At 37.1% G+C, this 14,069-nt stretch overlaps 3 protein-coding genes and 1 non-coding gene across 7 annotated transcripts; 1 reads left to right on the top strand and 3 right to left on the bottom strand.

Moving 5' to 3' along the window:
• Window positions 1–878: 878 nt before the first annotated feature.
• Window positions 879–3,266, bottom strand: LOC106417667 (cyclin-D4-1-like). The gene is made up of 6 exons (XM_013858447.3): window positions 2,660–3,266; window positions 2,321–2,407; window positions 2,146–2,244; window positions 1,852–2,056; window positions 1,619–1,746; window positions 879–1,145 (listed from the first exon to the last, which is right to left on the bottom strand). Exons 1-6 carry the CDS (start codon window positions 2,930–2,932, stop codon window positions 999–1,001), a joined length of 939 nt encoding a protein of 312 aa, XP_013713901.1. The 5' UTR covers window positions 2,933–3,266; the 3' UTR covers window positions 879–998.
• Window positions 3,267–5,145: 1,879 nt separating this feature from the next.
• On the bottom strand, window positions 5,146–7,063 carry LOC125583549 (14-3-3-like protein GF14 kappa). Of its 2 annotated transcripts, none has more exons than XM_048750637.1 (4): window positions 6,483–7,063; window positions 6,195–6,317; window positions 5,524–5,640; window positions 5,146–5,367 (listed from the first exon to the last, which is right to left on the bottom strand). In XM_048750637.1, the coding sequence occupies exons 1-4, from the start codon at window positions 6,966–6,968 to the stop codon at window positions 5,347–5,349; spliced, it is 747 nt and encodes a 248-aa protein (XP_048606594.1). In that variant the 5' UTR covers window positions 6,969–7,063; the 3' UTR covers window positions 5,146–5,346. The 2 variants fall into 2 exon arrangements, with proteins under 2 accessions (XP_048606594.1, XP_048606595.1); XM_048750638.1 differs by having other exon boundaries at window positions 5,146–5,361; window positions 6,483–7,049.
• Window positions 7,064–8,256: 1,193 nt separating this feature from the next.
• On the top strand, window positions 8,257–13,853 carry BNAC03G48960D. Of its 3 annotated transcripts, none has more exons than XM_013859205.2 (20): window positions 8,257–8,553; window positions 8,865–8,909; window positions 9,003–9,138; window positions 9,268–9,457; window positions 9,533–9,789; window positions 9,878–10,183; window positions 10,269–10,356; window positions 10,445–10,550; window positions 10,662–10,933; window positions 11,019–11,139; window positions 11,226–11,450; window positions 11,565–11,758; window positions 11,871–12,038; window positions 12,119–12,224; window positions 12,311–12,445; window positions 12,588–12,740; window positions 12,811–13,011; window positions 13,093–13,287; window positions 13,367–13,438; window positions 13,524–13,853. In XM_013859205.2, exons 2-20 carry the CDS (start codon window positions 8,874–8,876, stop codon window positions 13,674–13,676), a joined length of 3,114 nt encoding a protein of 1,037 aa, XP_013714659.1. In that variant the 5' UTR covers window positions 8,257–8,553; window positions 8,865–8,873; the 3' UTR covers window positions 13,677–13,853. The 3 variants fall into 3 exon arrangements, with proteins under 3 accessions (XP_013714659.1, XP_013714658.1, XP_013714657.1); XM_013859204.2 differs by having other exon boundaries at window positions 9,265–9,457; XM_013859203.2 differs by having other exon boundaries at window positions 9,003–9,457.
• Window positions 13,854–13,943: 90 nt separating this feature from the next.
• TRNAS-GCU lies at window positions 13,944–14,025 on the bottom strand. Its single transcript has one exon. It is a non-coding gene; the product is annotated as a tRNA-Ser (tRNA).
• Between the last annotated feature and the right edge of the window lie 44 nt (window positions 14,026–14,069).

Raw genomic sequence — 14,069 nt, 5'->3', positions numbered from 1 at the left:
CTCTAGTGATAACTAATATTTTGGCAATTACGATCACTATTACAGTATAACTAATATTTTGGCAATTAATCATTTAATTATAAGTTTTATCTATACAAATTAGCGATTGGTAATATATTAATAAAGTAAGTATATCTTAATTCACTTTATTTTTTTTTTAATATCTCTAACTATATATTTTTTTTTTAAAAAAATATTCTTTCTTATGTGTATCATCATGATTACGCTCCTAAATTTCTAATAGTTATATTTTCATACTCGATGGAAAATAAAGACCTAGTGTCAGAGTTTAAACTTTAAAGAAAAAAAATGGACCGATTGTTTTATGAAGAATAAAGCTTTTACGCTTCTGTGGTGAAAATATTCGATAAAAATCGCTGCTGAGATGCCAAACGACATTGGTAGGCACGAATTATTTAATTTTAATGAACATAGGATTGGCCCGTTACACATAGTTGCTGAACCTAGAGGTTTAGTGGACCTGGACTCCAATCATTTTGTAGTTTTATTTGATTTTTCGAAAAGTATTTCTTTTAGTTATTTCTTTTTCGACTTGTTTCTTTTAGTTTGTAAATATTTTGGACTTTTGTTGACCAAGTTAGAAAGCACAAAAGATATCATTTTCAATTAGTGGGCCCAATTTGCAGCCCATTAGTGCCATGCGCGCCTTATTTACTTAGGCGACACCGTTTGAAAGTGTGTTATAAAAGAAAGTCAACCTTTAGCTATCAACGCAACCGATACGGTTTTTTTCCCGCTACATTTATTTGGCGGGAACAAACATTCTCTGTTATTTACTCTTCCTGTTTCCTACCAAAAAAGTAATCATATCACTATCATCCTTTTTTTTTTTGGTATGTAGGGGATATATTAAAATATTGAAATTAAAATGTTTCTTCTTTTATTTTATAAATTTGATATGATTATTTTCTTTTCTCAACCTCTCCTCAAACATAATAATAATGATAATTTATTTTAAGAAAAAAAAACAGGGAGATTTAGGAAAGATGTGTATGGGGAGAAGAAGAATCATGAGTCTTAGAGCCGAAACAACAAGCTGATACTTCTAGAACCCCATTGGGTGTTTGTGAACATAAGCCTGGCTCATCACTCTCTATCATTTCCCCAATCTTCTTCACTCTCTCCTGCAAACAGAGTTTAAGCAATAAAAGAACCAACAAAGTTTAAAAGAACAACATGTTTTGTGGGGACAATATTTGGTAAAAGATGTGACTAGAGTGTGCAGTGAGTGTATGTGTGAGAGAGACAAAGAGTCACAAGACACACAGCTATAGAATGATATACTTAGTTTCACAAAAAAAAAAGAATGATATACTTTACAGTGGTCTTTGGTCTATACGCTCCACTAGTTGTGGAAGTCAAAGGATTCAGACCCATAAACCAGTTTCTTTTTGCTCTTTTTTTTTAACTTAATACTTTTTTTTATAAAATATCATTACACATGTGTATGCAATGCATCAGTTAGTGCACACACACATATAAATGTGTCATCTTTAATGATTTCAATCTTCTCCACAACTGGCATTTCCTTGAAACTGAACACCCAATTGCTGCTTTATATTGAATATTTAGATTTTTGGTGGAGTTTCTTTTTTACCTTTTGAAGTAGTGAGAAAAGAGGAGAGAAGGAAGAGTTGTCAAAGTGTACTGTGTACAGTTCTCCAGAAACAGAAAGTGCAACTGCAGCAGCAACTTCAGAAGGTCTAAACTCCAAAAAGTCAATACCTGCTCACTCACACAACCACACCATTATTAGTCCAAAACATTCACCCAAAATCATAAAAAAAAGAAGCAAAAGCACAAAAACAAAAAGGAGATAACTTTTTTCACCTTTGGTTTTGCTGGCTATCACTTGTAATGATCTGGATATCAATGTGTTGGGTGGTTCTTGATCACATTTACTCATCTTCCTCAAGAAATATCTTATGTATGAGAAGGGAGTTATCGCTCTCAATCTCCATTCCAATCTGTTCAACACCAAAAGCTCCATCCTTTGGATTGATTTAGCCTCAAACACAAACTGAGGATGTCCAGCCTGTTCCCAAATGTGACCAAAACCGCAATTGATTAGTGTAACTAAAAAACAATAAAGAACATCTCCACAATTTGAGAGATGAATAGTACCTGAAGATCTATTAGCATTGGGACTTCAGTTTCTTCAACTTTGGCTGCCAAGGATAAACAAGCCACAGCCAACAACTGCACTGCCCAAGTGTTGCCACTCTACAAAATTGGGACTTTTAGATGATAAAGAGCTAACACATTCTCAATCTTTTTAGATGGATCAATGTGAACTTACAGGGAAATCATGAACCGATAAGAACCGATCCAAGTAGTTCATAGATAAGCAAATACACATTGGTCCAAACTGGTGTTCCTCACAAGCCTGTTGTAATAAAAACAAGAGAATACATCAAAAGCTGAGCTTTGAGAGATCTAAAACTCCAAGATTAAGTGAAATCTACTTTGTTCTGCATAAGCCTCTGATCTAATATACACAACAAGCACAACGCATTCTTTATGTCTCAGATCATACATCAAAGAGAATGTGATTTTCAGAATTCAAACTCATACAGATGATATAAAAGCTGATCAATTTAATCAAAAAAAAGGGAAGAGATATAATAAAAGATCAGACCTTCAAAATCCAATTAAGAGCTTCTCTTCTTCTGACATCCAAATCCAAGTATCCACTTCTGAGTCTGCTGATGTAATCATCACTTGGCAAAAGCTGCTTCTCCTTCTCCATCATCTCTCTGATGAACTCATCGCTCTCCGATGGAAAACTCGTCTGAGAAATCGAGATTTCAGGGAAAACGATCGGAGTTTCGTCAAGAATTATGCCGTCGTCTTCATCACCAACGTTGGTGATCTCTGTACATAAAAGACTCAGTTCTAGATTGGCTGCCATTGTAACAGAGTGTTGTTCAAAAAGTTAAAAAAAAAAAAAAATTGTTCTTCGTGCCGATCTAAATTGTTAAGACAAGGATTGTCATCTAAGAGATTGGGTTTTTGATTTTTTTTTCCTTATGCCTTCGTGGAAGGGGTTTTTGTTTTTTTTGTTTATGGGTTGATGGTAAAATGTAAAGGAAGGAGCTTTTTATTGAGGGAGCTGATGAAGAGGTATGTGATTTTTTGGGTAAGTAGGTAATGTGGAAGAAGAAGATGAAAGACTATAAATTTGAAAACAGAAAAGAAAAAGAAAGTGAATTGACTATCATGGTAACAAATGTTTTCCTCATTGGTAAATTTATGGGAATGTGTTTAAAATTTGTTGTAATAAATAGACTCAGTTGGTTTGGTTTTATTGGTTGTATTTTAGTTTTTTGGATGATGAATCTAGTGAATATTGGGCTGAGTTGTTTTTATATTTTTGTGTATAGTTTTTTTTTTTGTTTTTTTATAGGCATAAGATGTTTTATCATATTTTTGCAATTACATAGATGCTAAAATAGCTGATGTTGAAAATTAGGATCACATTAGTATACAACTGTATTCCATGATTTTATTCTTCATTTTAGTTGCAATAAATATAGTTTGACTAATAGTTTAAAACAATATGAAATCCATTCAATTCTTTTATAAAAAAAAATAAAATTACATAAATAAATAAATAACAAGATTACAAGACTATTAATTTTGGTATGATAGGATCAATATGTTATTTTCAATGCACAATATTTATAAGATTACAAGACTATATTAATTTTTATATTGTGATATTGTTCTTTTCTTCGTCAAAACATTCGTCGAACAATGAGATCTTCTAAATTCAATCAAATTAAAAATTACATAAATAAATAAATAAATAAATTTAAATCAACAAATCATCAATGAATAAAAAAAGTATTTACATTTTAAAATTCAAAATCCATCAATAATGATGCTTGAAACAGTTTCTCTTTGATCTTTGACTAGTCTCACTTTCTGTTTTAATAGTACCGATTACTACATCATTCATATGCATTTTTGATGACAGTGTCAATTACTACATCACTGCATATGCATTTTAATGGAATTAGTAGACATATATAAGAACTATGTCATATACTAACTTGGAATGGCCTTTGTATTTACACAATATGGTCTTTCTTTAGTATGGTTTTATTTTACCCAAAGATTCTGTCTTCTATTTTACCCAACACATAAGATTAACTATAGGGTCTTTGTGTTTATATATGATATAATTACTTGTCCCCAAGCGGTGGTCAAATTTTCGGACCCAGACCTAGGGCCTCTATATGGCTTCCAGAGATCCTACATTAGTATTTCAAAAGAATAAAAATAAACTAATTATCGTTTTACCACAAGTGTTTCTTTCTTTTGATGGTGGTAGTAACAACGTGAACTGGAATCACGTGCGAGCTAAACAAGCGTTTGTGTTTTTTACGGTCTTTTTCTTTTCTGAAAAGATTGGTAAGAAGAAACAAAGGTTTAAGTAAAGAAGAAGTTTTTTTAATTAGACCAAAAAGACTCGCTCTTTATGAATTTTTTTTCTCATGCATGCAACTGCCAGACAAAAGTGGTCCATGTACACCTTTGATGTTTAGCTTATCTTTGTGTGTTCTGTGAGATTCGAACTTTTGGATCCCGACTCTGTATAACTTTTTTTATGGTGAATATATAATTTTATGCTTAAGCACGCCTATGGTCAAGTTGACTCAACTTTACCCTAATCACATGGAACGATGGCTCGAATCCGAGATTTAAAACGGCCTTTTCCTAATAGTAATTTTTAACGCAAAAGGTTGGAGTAGAACTCATACACTCTAGCTAAGAAGGAAGAAGCTTTGACGTGCAACAAAGAAACCAAACAGGAGCTAACCGGGATTCATCGATTAAAACCAAACCAAAATCTGTTTGTAGGATTGAGCAAGATGATTGCAGATGATTTTGCTTGGTTTTAAATTTTTAATTGTATAAAACCAGTCAATCATTGAATAGAAAACCAAACTGTAAACACTCCCAAGTGAAATCCTGTTTTTACCAAGTCCGACATGGCTACATGCAGCGTTTCAACACAGCATAGAGAGCCATAAAAGAGTGGAGAATTTCAGTCCAAGGCTCTCAGCTAAAAGATTTGGGACACTGAATCGGTTGCAGTAATATAAACTTTAAGGGAAAAAGGAAAAGATGATGATAAATTAAAAAAGAAAAACAGAGTTGGAACAGAGAAGCAGATAACACCAAAGCTGTGCACATAACCGTCATAAACAGACCATTTTTTCGACAAGTTTTACAGCAAAGGGGGTTCTTGAGTTTGAACTAGATTTTCGGCCATGGTTGCGGGGAAATTACATAACCGTCTGTTCTTCCACAAGATCTTCAGGCCTCATCCATCTGCTCCTGAATAAAGCAAATCAATCATTGAGTTTTGATGTCATAGTCCAAATAGTGTTATAAAGTTATAAGAGTATCTATGATCATTGATCAAACGCGTCATCACAACACTAAAACACGAATTCTGATGAGGTGATTGATTGAATATGAGAGAGAGCAAACCTGCATGTCGGAGGTCCAGAGGGTTAGATTGTCCCTTAGCAACTGCATGATGAGAGTACTGTCCTTGTATGACTCCTCTCCCAACGTGTCCAGCTCAGCAATGGCCTCCTCGAAAGCCTGCAGGTGATGAGTCCCAACAAACAGAAATTAATAAGGCAACCATCAGATATCTTTTAAGTCTTACTAACACTTGTATATGTCATGCAAGAGATGTTCCAGATTCATCATGCACCAAAAGGCTAATGATCACATCTCTAGAATTACCTAATCCCACCCTAAGTCTGTCATTCTAAGAGATTCTACTGACAAAAGGAATAATTAGGTTAATGTGAGTCGCAGGTCAAAAAAAGTAATAAAGAAGATGACTTTTAAAAATCTCTGGTATGAAAGGAAGTGGGTCCGTTCAGAAAGAAGAGAGAGCTACTTTTCATTGAACAACAACTTCTTTACTTGTAGTAATTTCTCAAAAATTCATTAAAATCAATCCAACACAATGAATGAAAGATGGGGACACAAGTAGTCCACTAAGTCACTCAAAAAAACACCAAACAAGCAACAGAGCAAAAAAAAAAAAAAAAACTCTCAACAACCATTTCTATTAGCTTCAGAACAGATTAGCTCCGAAGTCTTCAACTTGAAACAAACATGCAGCTTAAGGAAGAAAGAGGTACCTGTTTGGCCATGCTACAAGCTTTCTCAGAAGAGTTGAGAATCTCGTAGTAAAACACCGAGAAATTGAGAGCCAGACCCAGCCTGATCGGATGCGTAGGCGCTAGATCAGCAACTGCAACGTCCTTCAAGAGACAACATAAGTTCGTTTGCATTTCAAAACAACAAACAATTAAAAAAAAAAAATGAAATAGAGAAGCAAAAGTTGACTACTTTAAACGATTTGAAACCAATTAAGGAACTAATGACATAGTATAAGCAGGCTCACTGAAGTAATCTCAAACCCATACCTGAGCAGCCTTGTAGGCGATCATGGTATCTTCCGCAGCAGTCTTCCTCTCGTCTCCAGATTTGAACTCCGCCATGTACCGATGGTAATCCCCCTTCATCTTCAGGTAAAACACCTTCGACTCGCTAGCGGTAGCCGAAGGGATCAGATGCGTATCGAGCAGCTTGAGGATCCCCGAGCAGATCGTGGAGAGCTCGCCCTCGACCTTGGATCTGTAATCCTTGACGAGCGACACGTGCTCCTCGTTCTTCCTGCTCTCTTCCTTCTGCTCGATCGAAGACACGATCCTCCACGCCGCTCGTAGAGATCCGATCACGTTCTTGTACGCCACGGAGAGAAGGTTCCTCTCCTCCACCGTGAGCTCGCCGGCCGGCGTGGCGGAGCTTACGAGGCTCTCCATGAACTGGACCATCTCCTCGTAACGCTCCGCTTGCTCGGCGAGCTTCGCCATGTACACGTATTGGTCTCTGCTCAACGTCGCCGCCATTAGAGAGAGATCTCGATTTTTTTTCTCCTTTTTCTCTTTTTTTTTTTTGGGTATTTGAAAATCAAAAGAAATTTTCTGGAAGAAATATACGAAATTAAAGGAGAAGAAATAAAGGCTCAACGCCGAGTCATCATGAGCTGTAAAAGGTACTTCTCTCCACTCGCGCGTGAACGGAAATCCCGAGCGAAACGACGACGTTGGTTGAATAAACTTTAAGCGCGTGTGACACTCACGTGGATTATGTGAGGCGCTTGGAAAGGTGGCTCGGGTTTAGTGCGTCAGCTTCCAGCCCAGTTGACACTGTTTAAAGTCAAAAGTTAGAATATGGGCTTTTCGATTAAATGGGTTTCATGAAGCCCATTAGAGCTATACCTTGCTGGCTAAGCATATGCGTTTTCGGCGTGACCTGGACACAACTAACGCGGTCGGAGAAAAAGACATATGAAGACAAGAACAAGTTGTCTAAACTCTTCTTTCGCATGATATAATATGGTAGCATTCTTTTTGCTTAGCAAATACTATTATTCGTTCTTTATAAAAAAAAACTATTATTCCTTCTTAGATTAAAATGTGTAGGCAGTAAAAAACATCAGATTAAAATGCGAACTGTGTATTAAGTACTAATAAATGAAATTAATTAGTTTACATTTTCCAATATAATAAACTTTAAACGCCGGATCAAATTCGTTGTATGAGGAATTGATGAAATTGATGCATAGTCAAAATGGGAATAATTGAGAGATCCCGCAAGACACCGGTTTGGGAGGAAAAAAAGAAGAAGTTGGTCGACAAAATGCGACCACATCATTAGAACGAAATCTAAAGAAATTGATTACTCATCGTTTTAATAATAGCAAGTTGGTTAGATTATGTTTTAAATAATAATTTAGATATTAAAAACTGCTACTGCTAAATACTCGTAAAAATGTTGAAAAAAAAAAGAAAGAGTCGTAAACTGCAAATAATACTAACAAAAAAACTAAACTTAGAAGGGGGAAATAATAAGTAACAAGAGTTGAAAATAAGTAATTTAGCAAAAAAAAAAGAGTTGAATATAAGTAATTTACCAAAACAAAAGGGTTGAAAATAAGTAGATTAGTAAGTAACAATACAGTCCTGGTTAGAGGCGAGCGTAACGTTGCCGTTATATGGAAAAAAAGGGCGTGTCTCCACTTGCCACGTGGGGTTGACGCATTCGTCATAAAGTCTTCGTCACCGTTAATTAACGTCTCCATCCAACGCCGCTCTCATCAAATCCTTTTCACCGTAATAATGTGTATATATATTTTATTTTCCTTGATGGCGCAAGTTTTACTAAACAAAAGACACTGATAAAAATAAATAAAAAAAAAGAATATACGATCTTCGCCGATCTTCCTTTTCTTTCTAATTCATCGCTTTCGTCTTTCTTATTCTTAGTGAATTCGACGGAGACTCAATGACTGTCAGTGCCTGATATTTTCCTTCAGTCTAAATGATTCCATCTTTTTTTTTTTCAATTTACTGGGGAATAACGGTTTCACACTTGCTGCTTTCTCTCACTTAGAAAGTCTCCAGAGATTCTTCTTCGAATTAGTGGTAACTGGTAAGCTAAATGCATTGGGCTGATTTCGTGTTAGATGAGTAGATCGATTCGCGAGTTTCCGTTTACGGTTTCGCCTCTCGTTCATGTGAATTTCGTGCTAGAGAGAAAAAAAAAGTGGTTTTCATCTCTCTTTCTACATTGTCTTGGCTCGTTTCACTTGAATTTTGCTTTCGTATCCTTCGATTCGTTGTGGAAAATCGAAGTTGCTATGTGCTTAGGGATTGATTTTGATGCTTGGAATGTGAATTCGATTTCTCTGCATTTTGTTTGCTTTTTTTGATCGTAATCTCAGTGAAATTTCTGAAATCTAGGTCAAAGCTATGTTCAGAGAAGCTGGCTTGAGAAGCGTAGGAGAGGTAATGACCAACATGTTTTCAATCTGCAATCTCTAGCGTTTGTATCTCGGTTTGATTCACTGTGACAATTTGCTCGGTTTAATATGTTAATAGGATCATGTTGGTTCGAGGTGGACGATTGGTAACCGGAAGTTGGATGCTAAGTCTGTTTCCAACGCCAATGGTGTGAAAGCTTCTCATGGTTTTGGACTCAGGACTGCTCCTCCAGTTCCTTCGGCTGCTGCGAGAGGTAATTATAAAAACGGTGGCTCAAGTTCAGACATGGACATTGCTTCTGATTCAGATGAAGAGACCTACGAGAGACACCACTCGCCTCAAGATTATAAAACTCATGTTCGCTTCCCTCACGTGGCAGCAGCTCATAATGGTGGATATGGTGCTAAGGCTGAAACTTTACAGGAAGCTGAAACATTTGGTGTGATGAACAATAATATATCTTCGCATAACCAATGTGAAACAAGAAGAAATGTTGAGGCTGGAACTACAGGAAGGAACCAGAACGGGACCATCACTTCATTGCTTCCTCGTTTCCCAACTTTTCACGCAAGGTTGACTTACTTGACTTACATAGCTCTCTTATAGTTTGTTTCTCGATACTTAATTTCTCCTCTGTTTGAATGCAGTGAGCAAGGTCCGTGGTCTGCGATGATTGCGTATGAAGCCTGTATGCGGCTATGTCTCCATTCAATGTCAGTGGACAGAGTCAACGAAGCTTCATACTTCCTGAATAACGAATGCAAGACAATGCGGAAGGCATTTAGTTTAGAGAAATTCTTCCTTCAATCCGAAGAAGAGCTACTTGGAAAGGGACCTTGCGAGTTGGTTACCGAGCCATCTGCTCCAAAAAATAAGAAAACTATCGGAAAAATTAGAGTACAAGGTATATATATATACTCCTCACATTGCATTTGACCATTTGTATTCATCTGCAACGTTTGTGCTTATATAACAGTATTGATTTTGTACAGTTCGTAAAATTAAAATGGGATTAGATCCCCCACCTGGCTGTAACATTGCATCACTGACGGTCCCCAAGGAAAAGCTCGTAGTTGTTCGTCGCAATATCACAGAGCTGAATTTGACTTTGTCCTCTGGATGGAAAGCAGCGAAGAAAGTCCATGTCACTCCTCGTGTTCCTCTTAATGGTTCCTTTTCACGTCAGAGTCTGGCTTACGTGCAGGCAGCTGCTCGCTACCTTAAACAGGTCTCAAAAGCTGTTAAAAACGAAGTGGTTGCATCTCACACTGGACAACAAACTTATGAAACAGTACAAGGTATTTGCATTGTGTTTTGGACATTACTCACTGCCTTATGTTGGATCATTGGGATCTGATTTTTTCTTTTTTTTTTTGTTTCCAGAAACATATTCATGTTCATTGAGGTTGAAGAGCTCCGCTGAAGAGGATCAAATTAAGACGCAGCCTGGATCCAGCGAGGCGTTTATTTTGTACGTGCCCTTGTTTGTTCTCGTGATCATTAAAGACCTTTCTTTCTACTTCTTCATAGGTGGATCTTAATATACATTTCTCTTGTAGCTTGCCAGACAGTCTTGGTGATGATTTGATTAGTGAAGTTCGAGATTCGAAGGGGCAACTTCTTGGTCGTGTTGTAGTTCAGCTAGCAGCTATTGTTGATGATCCGGTAAGATTCTCTCTCTCTCTACCTCTCTCAGCTTTATGTTTTCATATCTCCGAGTCTATTAGATAATGAAGCTGAAGATCTTAAGTTTTTTTCTTTTCTTGGCTGAACCAGAATGAGAAGGTGCGATGGTGGCCAATATATCATGAACCTGAGCATGAACATATTGGGAGAATACAACTTCATTTAAGCTATTCAAGCAGTCTAGATGAAAAAACCAAGTGTGGATTGGTGGCAGAAACTTCAGCTTATGATATTATCCTAGAGGTCGCTATGAAAGCAGAACAATTTCAACGAAGAAATTTAGTGTTCAAGGGCCCATGGCTCTGGATGATAACTCGATTCGCATCATATTATGGGATTTCAGATGCATACGCAAGATTAAGGTAAGAATCGAATGGCAAAGAATGGTTTTTTGAGTAGTCTTAAATTATCTTTGCGGCAATTAAGCAGTCTTGTGAAAATTTGCAGATATCTTTCTTATGTTATGGATGTTGCTTCGCCTACCAAGGACTGTCTTGATCTGATATATGATTTTCTACTCCCTATTATAATGAAAAGCAACCACAAGTCTGTATTGAGTCATCAAGAGGTGGGTTAGCTTGGATCTTCTAGTTGCTTATCTTTCATTTTTTTCAAGTAGCTTGCTTACTTCAACCTTTGCTGCCTTGTTGACAGAACCGATTACTGGGGGAAATTGACGAACAAATTCAGCAGATCCTTGCTTCAGCATTTGAGAATTATAAATCACTTGACGAACTGTCTTTCTCCGGGATGAAAGATGTCTTTGAGTCTGCTACGGGGACTCCAGCACCGGCGATAGAATCATCTGTCAGGCTTTATGCTCTTCTCAACGATGTATTAACCCCTGAGGCACAGCTAAAACTTTGCAGATACTTTCAGGTATCAGTCAAACTCTTCTATCCGTTTCTTAAACTTTTTTTTTCTTTTGGGATCAAATCGGTTTCTTAAACTTATTTTTCTCATTCGTAACTGTGATCAATCACCTCCATTCAGGCTGCTTCAAAGAAGAGGTCAATAAGACATTTGTTGGAAACAAACGATTTACTTAACAACCGTAGTGAAGGTGCTGCACCAGTTGATCCAATGGCACTGACAACATCTTATCAAAAGATGAAGTCTCTAATATTGAGCTTTAAGAATGAAATATCCACTGACATAGCGATCCATAACTGCAGTGTGCTCCCAAGGTTTGTTTTAAGACTTTCAAGTCAAAGATGTGCAACATATATGTTAACTTGGATATACATTTATATTGTTTGCTTCTCAGTCTAATGATTCTTTCTGTCAACTCTCAAGCAGTTATATAGACCTTCCAAATCTTTCAGCGTCAATATATAGCGTGGATCTCTGCAATAGGCTCCGGGAGTTTCTTCTCGTATGGCCTCCTCCTGGACCATCACCTCCTGTTGTTGACCTTGTTATCACAACTGCTGACTTTCAGAGAGATATTACTAGCTGGAACATAAAGTAAATTCACTATCTTATATCTCCTTTTCACACTTTCATGTTACCGATAGGCACTTACACATTCTGTTGTCATGTTGCAGTCCTATTAAAGGTGGTGTGAACGCCAAAGAGCTATTTTATTCGTATATCACAAACTGGATTGAAGAGAAAAGACGCGTTCTATACGAACTCTGCAAGCTAGAAACGGTACTAATTCATTGTCTACTGCAGAACGTGCTAAGGCCCTTATTCTAACGCAATTTGAATTACATTCTTCTTCTTCTTTTTTCCAGGTAAAACCATGTGGTGATATCTCGGGATTGACTTCTCCTTTTGTGGATGAGATGTATCAGAGACTCAATGGGACACTTGACGAATATGATATTATCATTAGGCGTTGGCCAGAATATGCAATATCCTTGGAGAAAGTAAGTGAAACAACAAAAAACTTCATGTTCATTCTTTAGACTTCAGTAACAATGGACTCACATCGCATGAATCAGTATAAGCTTTTGAGATTTATTATCTTCTCCTTCTTCTAATGTGTTGCTGTTGATCCTTGAAATAAAGGTTGTAGCAGATGCAGAGAAGGCAATAGTGGAAGCGATGGAGAAACAGTTTGCTGAGATTATATCTCCGTTAAAGGAAAGTAAGATCTTTGGGCTGAAAATCGTCAAGAAGTTCACCAAAGGCGCACCTAACCCTTACGCTGTGCCAAAAGAGGTATGTGACTCATTGTTTATTATCTTTGTAAGAGTAGAAGACAATAACGCAATCTTTGGTGAAATTTCAGCTTGGAGTTCTTTTGAACTCGATGAAAAGAGTGCTTGACATTTTACGGCCGAGTATAGAGAACCGGTTTAAATCTTGGAACTCATACATCCCCGACGGAGAAAACAGAATCTTGGGAGAGCGGTTGAGTGAAGTTACAGTGTTGTTAAGAGCCAAGTTCAGAAGTTATACGCAAGCACTCGTGGAGAAACTCGCTGAGAATGTATGTTGTTCTCTAAAATTTGATTTTGTTCTCGCCACCTTTTGTTGAAAACCTTGTTGATGTTTTAATTTGTGTTAACAGACGAGAATACAAAATCACATGAAGCTAAAGAGCATCATCCACGACTTAAGGGAAACCACAGCAGAACCAGATGTTAGAAACCGAATGATGGCATTGAAAGATGTGCTAGACAAAACCATCGATCACCTACACAGTGTTTTCCTACCGGATGTGTTTGTATCGGTCTGCAGAGGAATCTGGGACCGATTGGGACAGGTTCGAGACATCATTAAATCAGATTACGTTAGCAGCATTTTCTTCAGCATTTAACTTAACGGTTCTCTTTCTCTTTCAGGATGTGCTTCGTCTTTTGGAGGATAGGAAAGATAATGTGACTTGGCACAAAGGCCCAAGAATCGCAGTTTCTGTAAGTTTTGTTCTAAACTCTTTTAAGGGAATGTAACAAAAATGTCATCTTGTCTGTTTCTTATCTTATGCTCCAATGAATTCAGGTTTTGGATGAAATCTTTGCGACACAAATGCAAAGCCTGTTAGGGAACGCTCTCAAGCCTGAGCACTTGGAGCCGCCGAGATCAATGATGGAGCTCAGGTCTATGCTATGTAAAGATTCTAAGGACTACAGAGAAGGAGGCTACAACTACTAGTGATATGAACCGGTGAAGACTCTGGTTCTGACGGTTTTTGTTTCACCGCAAAGTCTTGTCTCTGGTTCATTAGTATGTTGAGATTTTGGACAAAAACATTGAACCAAAGCAAATGTAGTTAACAGACAAAAAATAGCGGTTGCAATTACAGTAGCAGTAACGAGCAAAGTTTAATCAGCTGAGACGAGTAGAAAGTGTTTGGTAGTGCAGTTACGCATGTTGTTGAGTTGTTGTCAACTACAGTCAAAGTCAATTAAAAAAATTAGACGTCGCCTGAGAGATTCGAACTCTCGCGGGGAAACCCCATGTACTTAGCAGGCACACGCCTTAACCACTCGGCCAAAGCGACTTGTTGATCATCTCCTTATTAATTAAAATAAAATAGATAAGTCA

The sequence above is a fragment of the Brassica napus genome, chromosome C3 (genome assembly GCF_020379485.1).
Source record: "Brassica napus cultivar Da-Ae chromosome C3, Da-Ae, whole genome shotgun sequence".
Classification (NCBI taxonomy): Eukaryota; Viridiplantae; Streptophyta; class Magnoliopsida; order Brassicales; family Brassicaceae; genus Brassica; species Brassica napus.
The sequence above is the reverse complement of the archived record's forward strand: the minus strand, read 5'-3'. Positions and strand labels throughout refer to the sequence as shown.

Bases quoted from the DNA above. Each gene is read 5' to 3' on its own strand.
- LOC106417667 (XM_013858447.3), bottom strand. From the start codon at position 2,932: ATGGCAGCCAATCTAGAACTGAGTCTTTTATGTACAGAGATCACCAAC. The intron at 2,245-2,320 runs GTAAGTTCACAT...CCAATTTTGTAG, and splicing joins TATCGGTTCATGATTTCCCT to AGTGGCAACACTTGGGCAGT. The intron at 2,057-2,145 runs GTACTATTCATC...ATTTGGGAACAG, and splicing joins CAATGCTAATAGATCTTCAG to GCTGGACATCCTCAGTTTGT.
- LOC125583549 (XM_048750637.1), bottom strand. From the start codon at position 6,968: ATGGCGGCGACGTTGAGCAGAGACCAATACGTGTACATGGCGAAGCTC. The intron at 6,318-6,482 runs GTATGGGTTTGA...TGTCTCTTGAAG, and splicing joins TCGCCTACAAGGCTGCTCAG to GACGTTGCAGTTGCTGATCT. The intron at 5,641-6,194 runs GTACCTCTTTCT...CATCACCTGCAG, and splicing joins CTTGTAGCATGGCCAAACAG to GCTTTCGAGGAGGCCATTGC.
- BNAC03G48960D (XM_013859203.2), top strand. From the start codon at position 8,874: ATGTTCAGAGAAGCTGGCTTGAGAAGCGTAGGAGAG. The intron at 10,184-10,268 runs GTATTTGCATTG...TTTTGTTTCCAG, and splicing joins AACTTATGAAACAGTACAAG to AAACATATTCATGTTCATTG. The intron at 12,039-12,118 runs GTAAATTCACTA...GTCATGTTGCAG, and splicing joins ATTACTAGCTGGAACATAAA to TCCTATTAAAGGTGGTGTGA.